The 16421-nt window shown below is 45.3% G+C and overlaps 1 protein-coding gene across 1 annotated transcript; it reads right to left on the reverse strand.

The window, feature by feature from the left end:
• Nucleotides 1-9399: 9399 nt before the first annotated feature.
• On the reverse strand, nucleotides 9400-15369 carry LOC120028922 (mediator of RNA polymerase II transcription subunit 17). Its single transcript, XM_038974191.1, has 12 exons — nucleotides 15303-15369; nucleotides 14651-14915; nucleotides 13421-13584; nucleotides 12909-13128; nucleotides 12646-12782; nucleotides 12325-12559; nucleotides 11950-12080; nucleotides 11540-11724; nucleotides 11169-11306; nucleotides 10385-10502; nucleotides 9965-10124; nucleotides 9400-9822 (listed from the first exon to the last, which is right to left on the reverse strand). Exons 2-12 carry the CDS (start codon nucleotides 14889-14891, stop codon nucleotides 9614-9616), a joined length of 1938 nt encoding a protein of 645 aa, XP_038830119.1. The 5' UTR covers nucleotides 14892-14915; nucleotides 15303-15369; the 3' UTR covers nucleotides 9400-9613.
• Between the last annotated feature and the right edge of the window lie 1052 nt (nucleotides 15370-16421).

Raw genomic sequence — 16421 nt, forward strand, 5'->3', positions numbered from 1 at the left:
TAGAGACCTGTCTATGTTGATAGATAAGATGAGAGCACCATTCCAGTCCGTCCCTCCTCAGCAGGCCAGACTTGGTCCTGTTGGTGGTGAGTACCAGGAAGAGGGCCAGTTATGTATAAATTCTATATTTTGGGAGGGGCATAAAACAGTTTGATTTGTGTTAGTCTGCTGTAGAGCTCATCACTCCCCCTAACTGGGAGGGGGCCAGAGACAATTACTCAATGCCAACACATCTTTCTAGTTAAGTTACACACCAAAGTTTTGTTGCGCTTGGTGACCTCTGACTGTTTCATCCTAATATCGTCGGTGCCGACATTGATAACAATATCCCTATAACCTACACTCTTCAGACTAGCCTTTACGCCCCCTGGTAAACAATATATGATTGCTGGATAATTCTTTTTAAGTTTAATATTGCGGTTAATGGAGTTGCCAATGATTAGTGTTTTCAATTTGTCAGAGCTAGTGGTGGGAGGCTTTGGCGGCTCAGACCCGGTAACGGGTGGAGGAGAGACCTGGAAAGCCTTGGGCTCTGACTCGGGCTCTGACTCCGACTCGTTGCTTGGTGGGGAAAACCAGTTGAAAGTTTCTATCGGCTGAATGAGCGACAACGGTTGAGCATGCCGACAGCATTTCTTTCCAGAAGCCATAAGCTTGTTTGGCAAGTTTCAAGGAAGACGAACTAAGAACAACCTGTTATTAAAGACAGTGACGCAGAAGGTTCACAGTACCTGGAAGAACCTGTTCTATAGTATAATATATTTTTAAATTCCTAACATTTCTAACATCTTACTGGTCTCAAGACTGACTTGGACATGACTTAGGTTTCAGGCTGTTAGGCGTGCACATCATTGACGACCTGGAATGGTCCCTTCACACAGACAGTGTGGTGAAGGAGGTGCAACAGCGCCTCTTCAACCACAGGAGGCTGAAGAATTTCGGCATGGCTCTTAAGACCCTCATGAACTTCTACAGATGCACCATTAAGAGCCTCCTGTCGGGCTGTATCACCGCCTGGTACGGCAATTGCACCATTCGCAACCGCAGGGCTCTCCAGAGGTTGGAACGGCCAGACCAACGCATCACCGGGGGCAAACGACATGCCCTCCAGGACATCTACAGCACCTGGTGTCACAGGAAGGCCATCAAGGACCTCAGCCACGAGCCGTGGCTATTTTACCCCGCTACCATCTAGAAGGTGAAGACAGTACAGGTGCAAAGCTGGGACCGAGAGACTGATAAACAGCTTTTATCTCCAAGTCACCACTAGCCATCCTTCGCCCAGTACCCTGCCCTGAACCTTAGTCACTGTTACTAGCAGGCTACCACCCGGTACACTACTTACTGCACCTTATAAGATTGCGTTTAATAATATTTACATACTGTACTGTTTTTCCCACTTTATAGGTACATTGCATTCGGAAAGTATTCAGACCCCTTGACTTGTTCTACATTTTGTTACATTTTGCCTTATTCTAAAATGGATGAAAAAAATCCTCCTCAATCTACACATAATACCCCATAATGACAAAGCGAAAAAAAGTTTTTCCGAAATGTTTGCAAATGTATTAAAAATAAAATCCAGAAATATCTTATTTACATAAGTATTCAGACCCTTTGCTATGAGACTCGATGTTTCTACAACTTGATTGGAGTCCACCTGTGGTACATTCAATTGATTGGACATGATTTGGAAAGGCACTTACCTGTCTATATAAGGTCCCACAGTTGACAGTGCATGTCAGAGTAAAAACCAAGCCATGAGGTCGAAGGAATTGTCCGTAGAACTCCGAGACAGGATTGTGTCGAGGCACAGATCTGGGGAAGGGTACCAAAAGGTCCCCAAGAACACAGTGGCCTCCATCATTCTTAAATGGAAGAAGTTTGGAACCACCAAGACTCTTCCTAGAGCTAGCCGCCCGGCCAAACTGAGCAATCGGGGAAGAAGGGCCTTGGTCAGGGAGGTGACCAAGAACCCGATGGTCACTATGAAAGAGCTCCAGAGTTCCTCTGTGGAGATGGGAGAACCTTGCAGAAGCTCTGCAACACTCTACCAATCAGGCCTTTTATGGTAGAGTAGCCAGAAAGAAGCCACTCCTCAGTAAAAGGCACGATAGCCATCTTGGAGTTTGCCAAAAGGTACCTAAAGACTCTCAGACCATGAAAAACAAGATTGAACTCTTTGGCCTGAATGCCAAGCGTCACGTCTGGAGGAAACCTGGCACCATCCCTACGGTGAAGCATTGTGGTGGCAGCATCATGCTGTGGGGATGTTTTTCAGTGGCAGGGACTAGTCAGGATCAAGGGAAAGATGAACGGAGAAAAGTATAGAGAGACCTTTGATGAAAACCTGCTCCAGAGCACTCAGGACCTCAGACTGGGGCAAAGGTTCACCTTCCATCAGGACAACGACCCTAAGCACACAGCCAAGACAACGCAAGAGTGGCTTCGGGACACGCCTCTGAAGGTCCTTGAGTGGCCCAGCCAGAGCCCGGAATTTAACCCGATCGAACATCTCTGGAGAGACCTGAAAATAGCTGTATAGCGATGCTCCTCATCCAGCCTGACAGAGCTTGAGAGAATCTGCAGAGACGAATGGGAGAAACTCCACAAATACAGGTGTGCCAAGCTTGTAGCATCATACCCAAGAAGACTCGAGGCTGTAATCGTTGCCAAAGGTGCTTCAACAAAGTACTGGGTAAAGGGTCTGAATAGTTACGTAAATGTGATATTCCGTTTTTTTATATGTTTACAAACATTTTTTTAAATCTGTTATTCCTTTGTCATTATGGGGTATTGTGTGTAGGTTGATGCGGGGAAAAAAAATGTTTAATCAATTTCAGAATTAGGCTGTAACATAACAAAATGTGGAAAAAGTCAAGGTGTCTGAATACTTTCTGAATGCACTGTATTCTAGTCATGGCTCATCCTATATACCGTAACTACTGCTCTATTCATATACTGTCCATACACATATAGGGACAGACTGATATTCTGCAAAAGGTACAGGGATTGGACTGCTGAGGACTGGGGTAAAGTCATTTTCTCTGATGATACATATATAGACACAGTATATATATATATGTCACGTTCGCTGGAATGATTGTCGGACCAAGTCGCAGCGGATGTTGAGTTCCACATTATTTATTAGAAAGTGAAACTAAGCAAAGACAAAAACAAATAAACAATAAACTAACAACGAACCGTGACTACAGAGTTGCTACGTGCACTAACTCAAAACAATATCCAATCAACACAGGTGGGAAAAACAGCTACTTAAATATGATCCCCAATTAGAGACAACGATTACCAGCTGCCTCTAATTGGGAATCATACAAATCACCAACAGAGAAAATAAACTAGAACACCACATAGAAATAAATTCGATCACCCCCAGTCACGCCCTGACCCACTTCACCATAGAGAAACAATGGCTCTCTATGGTCAGGGCGTGACAGTACCCCCAAAGGTGCGGACTCCAGCCGCAAAACCTGAAACCAAATAGGGAGGATGGGGGGGGTGATTAGTGTCGGTGGCGTCTCTGGTGCGGGCCGAAGAACCTGCTCATCCCGCGGATCCAGCCATGGACCCAGGCTGAACACTGTGCCTAGACTGGATCTCGATGCCGAGGAAGGCTCCTGCCATGGAGCGGGACTGGACACCGGCCCTGGCCTGGACATCGGTGCAGAGGAAGACTCCTGCCATGGAGCTGGACTGGACGCTGTGCCTGGACTGGGCACCAACGCAGAAGAAGACTCTGGCCTTGGAGCTGGACTGGACGCCGTGCTCAGACTGAGCATCGGCACAGGGAAAGGCTCCGGCCATGGAGCTGGAGGTTCCGGACCGTTGACCGTTGCCGGAGGTTCCGGACCGGGAACCGTCTCAGGAGGTTCCGGACCGGGAACCGTCGCCAGAAGCTCCGGACCGGGAACCGTCGCCAGAAGCTCCGGACCGGGAACCGTCGCCGGAATCTCAGGACAGGGAACTGTCGCCGGGAGCTCTGGACTGGGAACCGTCGCCGGAAGCTCTGGACTGGGAACTGTTGCCTAAGCAAAGACAAAAACAAATAAACAATAAACTAACAACGAACCGCGACTACAGAGTTGCTACGTGCACTAACTCAAAACAATATCCCATCAACACAGGTGGCAAAAACAGCTACTTAAATATGATCCCCAATTAGAGACAACGATTACCAGCTGCCTCTAATTGGGAATCATACAAATCACCAACATAGAAAATAAACTAGAACACCACATAGAAATAAATAAATTAGATCCCCCCCAGTCACGCCCTGACCCACTTCACCATAGAGAAACAATGGCTCTCTATGGTCAGGGCGTGACAATATATACAGTATATTTGGATGAGCAATGTAAGAGCGGCATAGATTAAGATACAGTAGAATAGGATAGAATACATTATATATAGTCGTGGCCAAAAGTTTTGAGAATGACACAAATATTAATTTCCACAAAGTTTACTGCTTCAGCGTCTTTAGATATTTTTGTCAGATGTTACTATGGAATACTGAAGTATAATTACAAGCATTTCATAAGTGTCAAAGGCTTTTATTGACAATTACATGAAGTTGATGCAAAGAGTCAATATTTGCAGTGTTGACACTTCTGTTTCAAGACCTCTGCAATCCGCCCTGGCATGCTGTCAATTAACTTCTGGGCCACATCCTGACTGATGGCAGCCCATTCTTGCATAATCAATGCTTGGAGTTTGTCAGAATTTGTGGGTTTTGTTTGTCCACCCGCCTCTTGAGGATTGATCACAAATTCTCAATGGGATTAAGGTCTGGGGAGTTTCCTGGCCATGGACCCAAAATATTGATGTTTTGTTCCCCGAGCCACTTAGTTATCACTTTTACCTTATGGCAAGGCGCTCCATCATGCTGGAAAAGGCATTCTTCGTCACCAAACTGTTCCTGGATGGTTAGGAGAAGTTGATCTCTGAGGATGTGTTGGTACCATTCTTTATTCATGGCTGTGTTCTTAGGCAAAATTGTGAGCCCACTCCCTTGGCTGAGAAGCAACCCCACACATGAATGGTCTCAGGATGTTTTACTGTTGGCATGACACAGGACTGATGGTAGCGCTCACCTTGTCTTCTCCGGACAAGCTTTTTTCCGGATGCCCCAAACAATCGGAAAGGGGATTCATCAGAGAAAATGACTTTACCCCAGTCCTCAGCAGTCCAATCCCTGTACCTTTTGCAGAATATCAGTCTGTCCCTGATGTTTTTCCTGGAGAGAAGTGGCTTCTTTGCTGCCTTTCTTGACACCAGGTCATACTCCAAAAGTCTTTGCCTCACTGTGCGTGCAGATGCAGATGTCCTGCTGCCATTCCTGAGCAAGCTCTGTACTGGTGGTGCCCCGATCCCGCAGCTGAATCAACTTTAGGAGACGGTCCTGGCGCTTGCTGGACTTTCTTGGGCGCCCTGAAGCCTTCTTCACAACAATTGAACCGCTCTCCTTGAAGTTCTTGATGATCTGATAAATGGTTGATTTAGGTGCAATCTTACTGGCAGCAATATCCTTGCCTGTGAAGCCCTTTTTGTGCAAAGCAATGATGACGGCACGTGTTTCCTTGCAGGTAACCATCGTTGACAGAGGAAGAACAATGATTCCATGTACCACCCTCCTTTTGAAGCTTCCAGTCTGTTATTCGAACTCAATCAGCATGACAGAGTGTCACGCCCTGGCCTTAGTTATCTTTGTTTTCTTTATTATTTTGGTTAGGTCAGGGTGTGACATGGGGGATTTATGTGTTTTGTCTTGTCTAGGGGTTTTGTATGTTTATGGGGTGTTTGCTAGTCTAGGTGTTTGTATGTCTATGGTTGTCTAGATTGGTTCTCAATCAGAGGCAGCTGTTTATCATTGTCTCTGATTGGGAACCATATTTAGGCAACCATATTCTTTAGGGATTTCGTGGGTTATTGTCTATGTATTGGTTGCTTGTGCCTGCACTTTATATATATATATATAGCTTCACGTTTGTTTTGTTGTTTTGATTAGTTTGTGTTCTTCGTTTTCGTGTTAAATAAATAGAAGAATGTATTCGTATCACGCTGCGCCTTGGTCCTCCTCTCTTCCACCTTACAACGAACGTGACACAGAGTGATCTCCAGCCTTGTCCTCGTCAACACTCACACCTGTGTTAACAAGAGAATCACTGACATGATGTCAGCTGGTCCTTTGTGGCAGGGCTGAAATGCAGTGGAAATGTTTTTTTGGGATTCAGTGCATTTGCATGGCAAAGAGGGACTTTGCAATTCATCTGATCACTCTTCATAACATTCTGGTGTATATGCAAATTGCCATCATACAAACTGAGGCAGCAAACTTTGTGAAAATTATATATTTGTGTCATTCTCAAAACTTTTGGCCACGACTGTACATATGAGATGAGTAATGCAAAATATGTAAACATTATTAAAGTGACTAGTGTTACAGTTATTAAAGTGGCCAGTGATTTCAAGTCTGTGTATATAGGGCAGCAGCCTCTAATGTGCTAGTGATGGCTATTTAACAGTCTGATGGCCTTGAGATAGAAGCTGTTTTTCAGTCTCTCTTGTACTGACCTAGCCTTCTGGATGATAGCAGGGTGAACAGGCAGTGGCTCGTGTGGAGGTTGTCCTTGATGATCCTTTTGGCATTCCTGGTCCTGGTGCTGTAGGTGTCCTGGAGGGCAGGTAGTTTGCGATGGGCAGACCGCACCACCCTCTGTAGAGCCCTGCGATTGCAGGCAGTGCAGTTTCCATACCAGGCGGTGATACAGCCCGACAGGATGCTCTCAGTTGTGCATCTGTAAAAGTTTGTGAGAGTTTTATGTGCAAAGCCAAATTTCTTCAGCCTCCTGAGGTTGAAAAGGCACTGTTGCGCCTCCTTCAGCACACTGACTCTGCCGTTTCCTGAAGTCCACGATCATCTATTTTGTTTTGTTGACTGAGTGAGAGGTTATTTTCCTGGCACCACACTCCCAGGGCCCTCACCTCCTCCCTGTCTCGTCATTGTTGGTAATCAAGTCTACTACTGTTGTGTCGTCTGCAAACTTGATGATTGAGTTGAAGGTGTGCGTGGCCACGCGGTCATGGGTGAACAGGGAGTACAGGAGGGGGCTAAGCACACCAGTGTTGAGGATCAGTGAAGTGGAGGTGTTGTTTCCTACCTTCACCACCCGGGGGCGGCCTGTCAGGAAGTCCAGGACCCAGTTTCACAGGGCGGGGTTCAGACCCAGGTCCTTAAGCTTAATGATGAACTTGGAGGGTGCTATGGTGTTGAATGCTGAGCTATAGTCAATGAACAGCATTCTTACATAGGTATTCCTCTTGTCCAGATGGGATAGGGCAGTGTGCAGTGCGATGGCGATTGCGTCGTCTGTGGATCTATTGGGGCGGTAAGCAAATTGAAGTGGGTCTAGGGTGTCAGGTAAGGTGGAGGTGATATGATCCTTGACTAGTCTCTCAAAGCACTTCATGATGACAGAAGTGATTGCTACGGGGCGATCGTCATTTAGTTCAGTTACATTTGCTTTCTTGGGTACAGGAACAATGGTGGACATCTTGAAGCACGTGGGGACAACAGACGGATAGGGAGAGATTGAATATGTCTGTAAACACTCCAGTCAGCTGGTTTGCACATGCTCTGAGGCCAGCAGCTTTGCGAGGGTTAACGTGTATTGTTTTGTAGTTTCTAGGTATTACTGCACTGTTGAAGCTTGAAACACAAGCATTTCGCTGCACCTGCGATAACATCTGCAAATCTGTATACGCAACCAATAAACTTTGATTTGAGATGAGCGAAGCGCCAGAATCACATACCAATGAGCCATCTCAAAGTAATTTGATGACAGCAACCCCATCATACAGTATGAAATAGGCCAATATAAATGTAAAAGTCTGTTTTTTATAGAATAATATGTTATGTAATGTCTGTTGTGGAACTGGTTATGTAAGGGAGTAGTGTAAAGGGTGGGTATTTCTTATGTCCAGAACTGAGGGGCCAATTGTGCTCTAAAGAAAATAAAAATTGAAGGTATTTGATCCCTTGCTCATATAAAGGCAAGTGGGCTCGAGTCAGGAAGTTTCTATGGTGATAACATGTCAATAACACATCAGTGTGTGGGTCATAATATGTTGATTTATCTGATTCTAAAATACAAATCATATATATCAGGTTCTCTCTATCTATCATACATTAATTAACCAGCACTGTTCCTCTCTTTCCCTTCCTCCCTCCACTATGTCCTTCCTCTGGCAGCTGGAGCCATCTCCATACAGTCTCCTCAGCAGAGTCTGACCAGGCCTGTCCAACAGGATGTGTTGTTCTCTGTGGACATCTCCTGTGTTGGGACTCCCACCATACAGTGGACCTTTATGTCTGGCAGGGTGAGCAGAGACATTGGGGCGTGGCAACCTGGTGGGTATACCAATGTATCAGAGGACTACATGGACAGAGTCCACACATACACTAATGGGTCTATGGGACTGTCGGACCTACGTATTCAAGACGCCGGCTTCTACGTGATCACTGTGACTGAACTGTCCGGGAGCAGCAAAGATGAAGGCTTTGTCTTGAAGGTGGAAGGTGAGTGAATAGTGGGCGCAGGCCTGTATCACAATGTGGCATTTTGCTTTAGGGTACAGTGTTAGTGTTTCATCATAGCTGACATTTACAAGAACCCCTTTATGGAACTGTTTTCTTCTCAGTCCTGGAGACGGTTTCTGTAGCGGCCTTATGGTGTTAATGAACAGTATCTTTACAAGTAGTTCAGTACAAGTGACCTTCATTTCTGAGTAAGCTAGTTAGCGGAAGTGAGAATGAACATGGTGTGTTCTCCCTCCCTGTGTTGTAGAAGTTCTGTATGAGGACCTCCAGTACCTGGCAGTGTTTGCTGTAGGGCTGGCCTCCCTGGCTGGCTTTCTCATGGTCTCCATGTGGCTCATGGACAAAGCCTACTGCCGGATCAAGGCATGGAGACAGAGGCAGCAGATGCCAGGTAAATTATTTTAGAATGCTTTTTGGTGTAATAGATACATTTAGTAATTCAACGACTCAAGTTTAATTGTTCTTGTGTGTACTCGGTTTGTGTGTCATTGAATCTCATGTTTTCTCTCTCCAGAGAATGATGTAACTGACCTGCAACCTCTCTGATATGAAGATCTGAGACAGCCAGATGACACTGCCCAAAAACCAATCTGAGCTAAAATTAAAGACTAATGTTAAGCGTCCACAGCGTGTAAATATGACCAGGTTACTGATTCCAGGAACAGATGAAGGATTGTCAACCTACGTGCCTCAAGACTAGCTGCATGTATTATTTTACTGTACACACAACAGCAGATATTAGTCCATGCTATTTTATGTAAGGAAACACACTGACAAGTGGAAACAAATAATATATTTATTTTCACAGCTGAGTTTTTTTACTGTAACAACATTTGAAATATATATATTTTTACATTGACACGGGTAAGTCAAATGTCCAAGCAATTCTACTAACATCAATGCATGATTTCCACAAAAGTGGATCAAGTTAGGATTCAGCCCATAGAAAACATTCAGAGACAGCAAGAGAGAGAGAGAGAGTGATAGGGGCCAGACCTAAGGACAGGGGGTGAGGGCAGCCATGAGAAGCTCCATCTTGTAGACAAAGTTGCGTCCCTCCATCTTACTCCAGTGGACCTCCTTGTAGGGCCCTCGCAGGTGGTTCCACTTCCCATCCTGGATGACGTCAGACTTGGGCAGCTCCTTGCTCTGGCTGCGTGGGAACTGGACCAGGACCTTACAGCCACTCTCTGGACCATTACGCACTGGAGAAGATACAACACATTAATTTGGACAAATGTTACCATTAGCTTATACATTTCAGTCATTATATTAGTTTTCAGACTAAATTAGTTGTTTAAGGTGTATGACATCCAATATGCCAGATTGATTGATTGAAGACGGTACCCGAGATGGCGTATTCCCCATTGGAGGAGGCGACGGTGATGGCCGAGGCATTACCGATGCTCTCCACAGAGCCCAGGCCCACATGGTTACTGAAGCTCAGAACATGCCAACCCATCACCTTAGCCAGCTGCTGTACCGCATGGACCTGGTGCTGAGACATCTGTAGTACCAGGGGACAGACACAGGGGACACTGTTACTGACACTGGTTCAGACAGGCAGCTACAAAAAGGCTACATCAATACTTTGAAATTGATTTGAATAAAAGTTTCCCTGGAGCAATAAGCCAAGTGAAGAACTAGGTCTAGCAAATGTTATGCACTTTAGAATATATAGGTGGCTTCTAGCTATACTTGAGTGTAATACTGGGTACATAAATAGCAGTTAACGGTGATGTGACAGCAGTCAGTGAGTCCCTTGACCTGGGAGAGAAGAAAGTCCTGCAGCTCCTGTTCCTGGTGAGAGAGTGTGATGACACGGCCGTCCCTGTGCACCACTCGTATCTGCTCAACCCCTATGTTCAGCTGCAGCTGGATAGACCTGCACACACCCACACAGAAGGTCATGGAACATTCTTTTTCCATGGTCAAAGTTTATTGCTAGACAATACTTTTTATTTTTACCGAACGTTGAAAAAGCTGAATAATTGCCCAATTAAATTGGTGGTAATTCATTAAGGTGAAACCTCTTCTTCTGTTGTTCAAGCACGGAACCTAACTTTTTCCCTTTTAATTTATTCTCACCATATATCCAGGCTGTATCACAACCGGCCGTGATTGGGAGTCCCATAGGGCGGCGCACAATTGGCCCAGTGTCGGCCGGGTTTGGCCAGTGTAGGCCGTCATTGTAAATAAGATATTTTTCTTAACCAACTTGCTTAGAAGATATGTTGACACTTCCTGGCCCAGAAGTATATTCTCTAAACACTGTCCCTTAAACAATGTAGAAAGAGTACTCTCTGCCTCTGTTCTCCTGGCTTTAACAGTACTCTGTCTCTGTTGCTCTAGCCTAGCCAGTCCTCCTGGCTTTAACAGTACTCTGTCTCTGTTGCTCTGGCCAAGCCAGTACTCCTGACTTTAACAGTACTCTGCCTCTGTTGCTCTGGCTTTAACAGTACTCTGTCTCTGTTGCTCTGGCCTAGCCAGTCCTCCTGGCTTTAACAGTACTCTGCCTCTGTTGCTCTGGCTTGGCTCCTGCTCCACTTACTTGCAGATCTGCTCGTAACCCTGGGAGGTGATGAGGACTTTGACACTGGACTCGTACACATCGTTGATGTTGGACCAGTGGGCCTGGATCTGGGGGTCTTCTATACGGCTGGCCAGGCTGTCGATGGTCCGCGCCGTCCTGAAACAGACACGAGGGGTGGACTTGCAGTCAATGTTGATTTGCTGTCCTGTAAAATGTTTATTCAGTAACATATTGTTTCATTGTGCAAACATTTTCATGATTTGTGATTTGACAAAAAAGATAAGGGGTACTTTGAGTGAAACAACAAGCCTGACAGAAGAATATTATTAAAAAATAAAACAATATGACAGTATGAGCTTACCATTGATGTGGTGTGTTTTTGTGCCTACCTGCTGCGTAGGAAGATGTGTTTGGCCTGTTTGATGATCTTCTCCAGTAGGCCCTCATTCTGCTGCAGGTTGGAGATCTCAGCCTTGTCGTAGGCCATGGGCCCTGCCATACGCTGCCTTTTGTGGCCAAAGGGGGCACTAGCCGGATGGGGCATCACTATCGAACTCAGGGTCTGCTTGTGGAACTGTGGGTGGGAAGGGCGGGGCATTTATATTGATCAATATGTATCACAGTTCACACAATCAGCAGTGATACACACATGTGCATATGTATAAGATGAAATAAAACACGGAGGACTTAGTTTGGTCAGTATCTGTCTGAGTACGTCTTTGGTCAACAATATAATTACTAGATGGTCAGGTTCAATTTAGTTCCAGAATTTTCCACCCAGAAAGACTGGCGGACCCACCTCTCTCATGAGCTGGTGCAGGTTGTGTTCTAAAACGTAGAGGTGGTCGTCGGGTTTGGGTTTCTCTGGTGACGCCCTCTGGTTCTTCTTCTCTCCAGTGGAGTGACACAGAGAAATGGACAACTGGAGACCTGCAGGGAGGATAGACAACCGTAATAGTGGTGTAATACAGAAATCTCTTAAGAGTAGGACTCTGCACATCTGACGAGGGGTGAATAACAGCAAAAGCATCTCTGGACACTTAGAACGTACTACTCCAGGTAACAGACAACAACAACAAAAACCCATTGATTTTGCAAAATGCATGGTTTCATGGAGTATTCATTTTCCATGGGCTACAATAACTCTCCTAAAAGCATTGTGAAGTGTCCTCACCTGGGAAGGGTTGAGAAATTATCTGGTTCTTGACTACGATGTGGGGGATCTGGGACTTGATCTGAACCGCCTCCCGGGACAGCTGGGCGAAAATCTCCTTACAGAGCAGCACGTTCTGGGCAGCTTCCAGCTTCACATGCCATGGCTGAGTACCTGCTTTAGCTTTAGGCTGCCTCCTGAACAGGCTCACAGTGCCTAGGTCACCTATGTCAGGGGCTTGTTTCTGGATTGAAACCTGGAAGACAACACAATGTTTGAGAGGCCAGGCCGAACATCAACATTATCACAATGAGGTATGTTCCCTGAGCAGTATCTATTCACTTTGATGTAAGCTGATCCCTCCAGATCACTGGGGATCTGGACGTTCAGTGGACAGTAATCCTCCGGGAGCTTCTTGTCCAGGTCGATGTCCGTGTTCTTTATCACCTCAAAGGTGCCGGCATGAGGAAACAAGGATCCTGCAGAGAGATACATGGCATTAGAAATGAGCTATATAATGTCATAAAAACACTGAATGTGCAGAAGGTGGTAAATACTGCAATGACACTAAATGAGACATTTGAGCAGACTTAAAGCCTCCACACCTGCGCTCCTGTAGCTGAGGTCTCCCAGGATCTTGTCTCCTACTTTGCGTAGTTTCCACTGCGAGCGGAGCCGCAGCAGCTCTGAGTTGAAGTCTCTCTGTCTCCTGTTCTCCTGGTTCTCTGCCACTGACTTGCTTAGTTTATCTGCCCCCTTCAGGAGCAGCTGAGCTGCTGTGGCCAAAGACTTCTTCTTACTGATGAGCTGGAACACCTGGGGTGTCTATAGTAAGGAGTGAGGTAGGGAGGTCAGGGGAGAGAGAGTGAGGTCATAGGTACATGTCAAATAGTCCAGTGGCTTCATCTCCTTCATCTGCAGTGACCTCAAAACATAGGATGGATCAAAGTAAGCAATATGTTGGATGTGTATTGTGTACCGGGAATTAGCTTTCATTATCAGTTTAGTTCTTCCACGTCAGTGCAAATGAAGACAGAATGAAGAAAGAACCACTTAAGACTACTGAGATGCATTGAAAAGATTGAAGTCCGGAGTAAAGCCACTTAGCTAGGCCTACCTTTCCGGCTGAGGGGTCCTGGGACACTGGGTCCAGGGCCATGTACTTCTTCTCCTTGACTACGCTGAGGACGTCGTATAGCACACACATCTCTGTCAGGGAGCTGCGGAGGTTGTTACGCACAGAGTCCCAGGGCCACAAGGACGGCTGGAACTTCACTGTGGCTGGAAGAAGGAGCAAGTATCAATCAACCATTGTGTTCAGATCAACTCCCTACAGAGCGCTTAATAGAAATCATAAGTGTTGCTTCAGATTTGGGCCGGGTACATACCAGTATTGCAATACTTATTAGTATCGTGGCAAGGAAACAAAACACGAAGCGGATTACATTTTTTAGGAAAACAGACCTAATGTTGGAAACAAATGTCATTATGTTGTCATCCAGTCACATTTATTTATTTTCCAAGCTATAGCACACAATGTTTTACAGACAGCAGGTTTTCAAAGGACCAAAGAGTTAGGTCTGCTTTGTGTTTTCATTTTTGCCATGGAAAAAATATTGTGCTATTGGTATCATTGCAGCCCTGCTACAGATGTCTATCAGATGGTCTCAGGAACATAAGGTACGGTGGTTTTTCGAAAATAACTCTCCACGGCAGAAATAATACCTTTACAGTCAATTAATGAAGCTGGTGTAGACTGTCGTGGAAATTCAGTCCTGAGAGAGATTTGGTCATTTCTTCAAACAATCATATTTATTTAATATTGATAAATTATTGCAATAATGAGGCTGGTTGACCCCCCCACCCTTGAGTGTTGGAACGAGTAACCTAACCTTCACACATATGAAGAATACTTTATATTGCTGACACTAACAATGCTCAGCCATGGTTGGTTCAACCCCCCTCATGCAGACCAAAGAGCATCATAAGCCACTCTGGGTTCATCCTGTCATTATCTGCACGTGGGTTGTTGTCTTAACCCCACCCTGGCTTAGTTTCCCAGATGCAAAGATGATTTTGAGACAATGAGGGATTGTTCTACTCCTAAGCTATCTCTAGGAAAACACATTATTGTCTATGCAACGCTGTCTTTAACTCATTTGTCAGCTCAAACCATCTCTGCAGGGAACTAGAGTGGAGACCATAAAAACACAGACACTAACAGGACAGAAATATCCTCATATTTGTTAAGTATTAATTGCTAACTATTAATATCAAACAAAATCAGGTAAATGTGTAATTTTTCTATCACAAGACAAACACTGAATGTGTCCATGGGGTGACATACCTTCATCCTCCTCTGGTTCTTGCTTCCCCCACTCCTGGGGGTCCCTGGGCTCTGTTTCCGCCCCCTCTTCATCGGAGTCTGATCCCTGGCCAAAGTCGATCCTCTGGGCTAGCTTGGCCAGGTTCTGGGACATGGACAAGGGAGGGACATATGTCTCCATGCCATCCAAAGACACCTCCTGGACCTGCTTCTCGCAGGACGACTCGATGCTGACACGCACTGCTGGACCACTACCCGACATGTTGATGGTGAAGAGGAGTCACACCTAAAGCACACCAAACCATTCTAATCACTACATTTTACCCACCATAACTATGATGATCATAGACCATGGGCAAGTTAAGACAAATAAGGAGCTAGCTAAAAAGACTACAGCTAGCCATGTAGAAAATATAGTTGGCTAACTTAGCTAGTTGGCAATGAGTGATGCTAGACATTGTCACATACTGTAGCTAGTTAACTTTAGCATTAGCTAACAACAGATAGCTAGCTAAACAAAGCAAACAAGCCAGTCCGATTAGCCTAGTATAAAATCCAGCTCCCTAATACACATTACAATTAGATACAAGTGGAATACAATCTATGTTAATCAAACGATTTTCAACGGAATGTGAGATAGATAGCTAACTAGCTAAATATAAATATAGCTCACAGTTAAGAAAAGGGCGACTTTTGCAATGTCTTCTTCGTGTGTAGTGTCCTGGAAACCACTGGTCGTGGGCTATTCTGCCACCTACTGTGCATTTCAGTGTACAATATATGGGTACGTTCCACACATACTGTGTGTTCAGGCAATTTTGTGTTTAATAACTGATAAAGAAAACAATTTCGTCAAGTATTTTATTTATTAAAGGTCCAATGCAGCCATGTTTAACTCAATATCAAATCAAAAGTAAATTTGATATCAATAAAGAATCTATCAGCAAAGTCAGAGCTAGTAAGGGGGGAAAAAGTAAGGTGCGAGTGTTAGTTCACGAAAGGCATTTTGGGGGCAGGGTGAGGAAGGGGTGCGAGAGGGGTGCTGTGAGATTATTTAAAAGACTCTTTGAAGAGGTAGGGTTCAGATGTTTTTGGAAGAGGGGCAGGGACTCTGCTGTCCTAGCTTCAGGGGGAAGCTGGTTCCACCATTGGGATGCCAGGACAGAGAAGAGCTTGGACTGGACTGAGCGGATGCTGCCCTCTCGTAGGGGTGGGAGTGCTAATGAGACCAGAGGTAGCAGAACAGGGTGTTTATAACTAAACCAAGATAGACCACAGCCTGTCATTTCCAATGGGAACAAATGAGTCATAGTGGGCAGAACAAGCAAGGAGGTGGGCATTGCCAAGCACGAGCTAGCGAGATCCTATTAGCCCGTTCTAGCAAACATCTGCATATTTCCGTTAGGGAACTCCTACTCTGTGAAGTGCGCGTGTGCAATAACTCAATTCGCCTTTGCACTCAGAAAACTGTATTATTAAGATCAAGTGTTTCATCAATGAGAGAATTTGCAGAATGTCGGCCAAAATCCATCTCGTTCCATCTTCTCCCACTGTCGGATACTGGGCTTCCTCTCACTACCATATTTGGTAGTGAGTGGAAAAACCAAGCAGGTGCTTCACATTTATAAATCCATTGAAATATCTGTCTCATTGTTCTATCTGTGATGGAGTGCTCGGTTTAGGGGTGTAGGGTTTGAGCATAACCTAAAGGTATGGAGGGGCAGTTCCTCTTGCTGATCCGTAGGCTAGTACCATTGTCTTGTAGTGGAAGAGCAATATCTCAAGCAAGAAT

The sequence above is a fragment of the Salvelinus namaycush genome, chromosome 34 (genome assembly GCF_016432855.1).
Source record: "Salvelinus namaycush isolate Seneca chromosome 34, SaNama_1.0, whole genome shotgun sequence".
Lineage (NCBI taxonomy): Eukaryota > Metazoa > Chordata > Actinopteri > Salmoniformes > Salmonidae > Salvelinus > Salvelinus namaycush.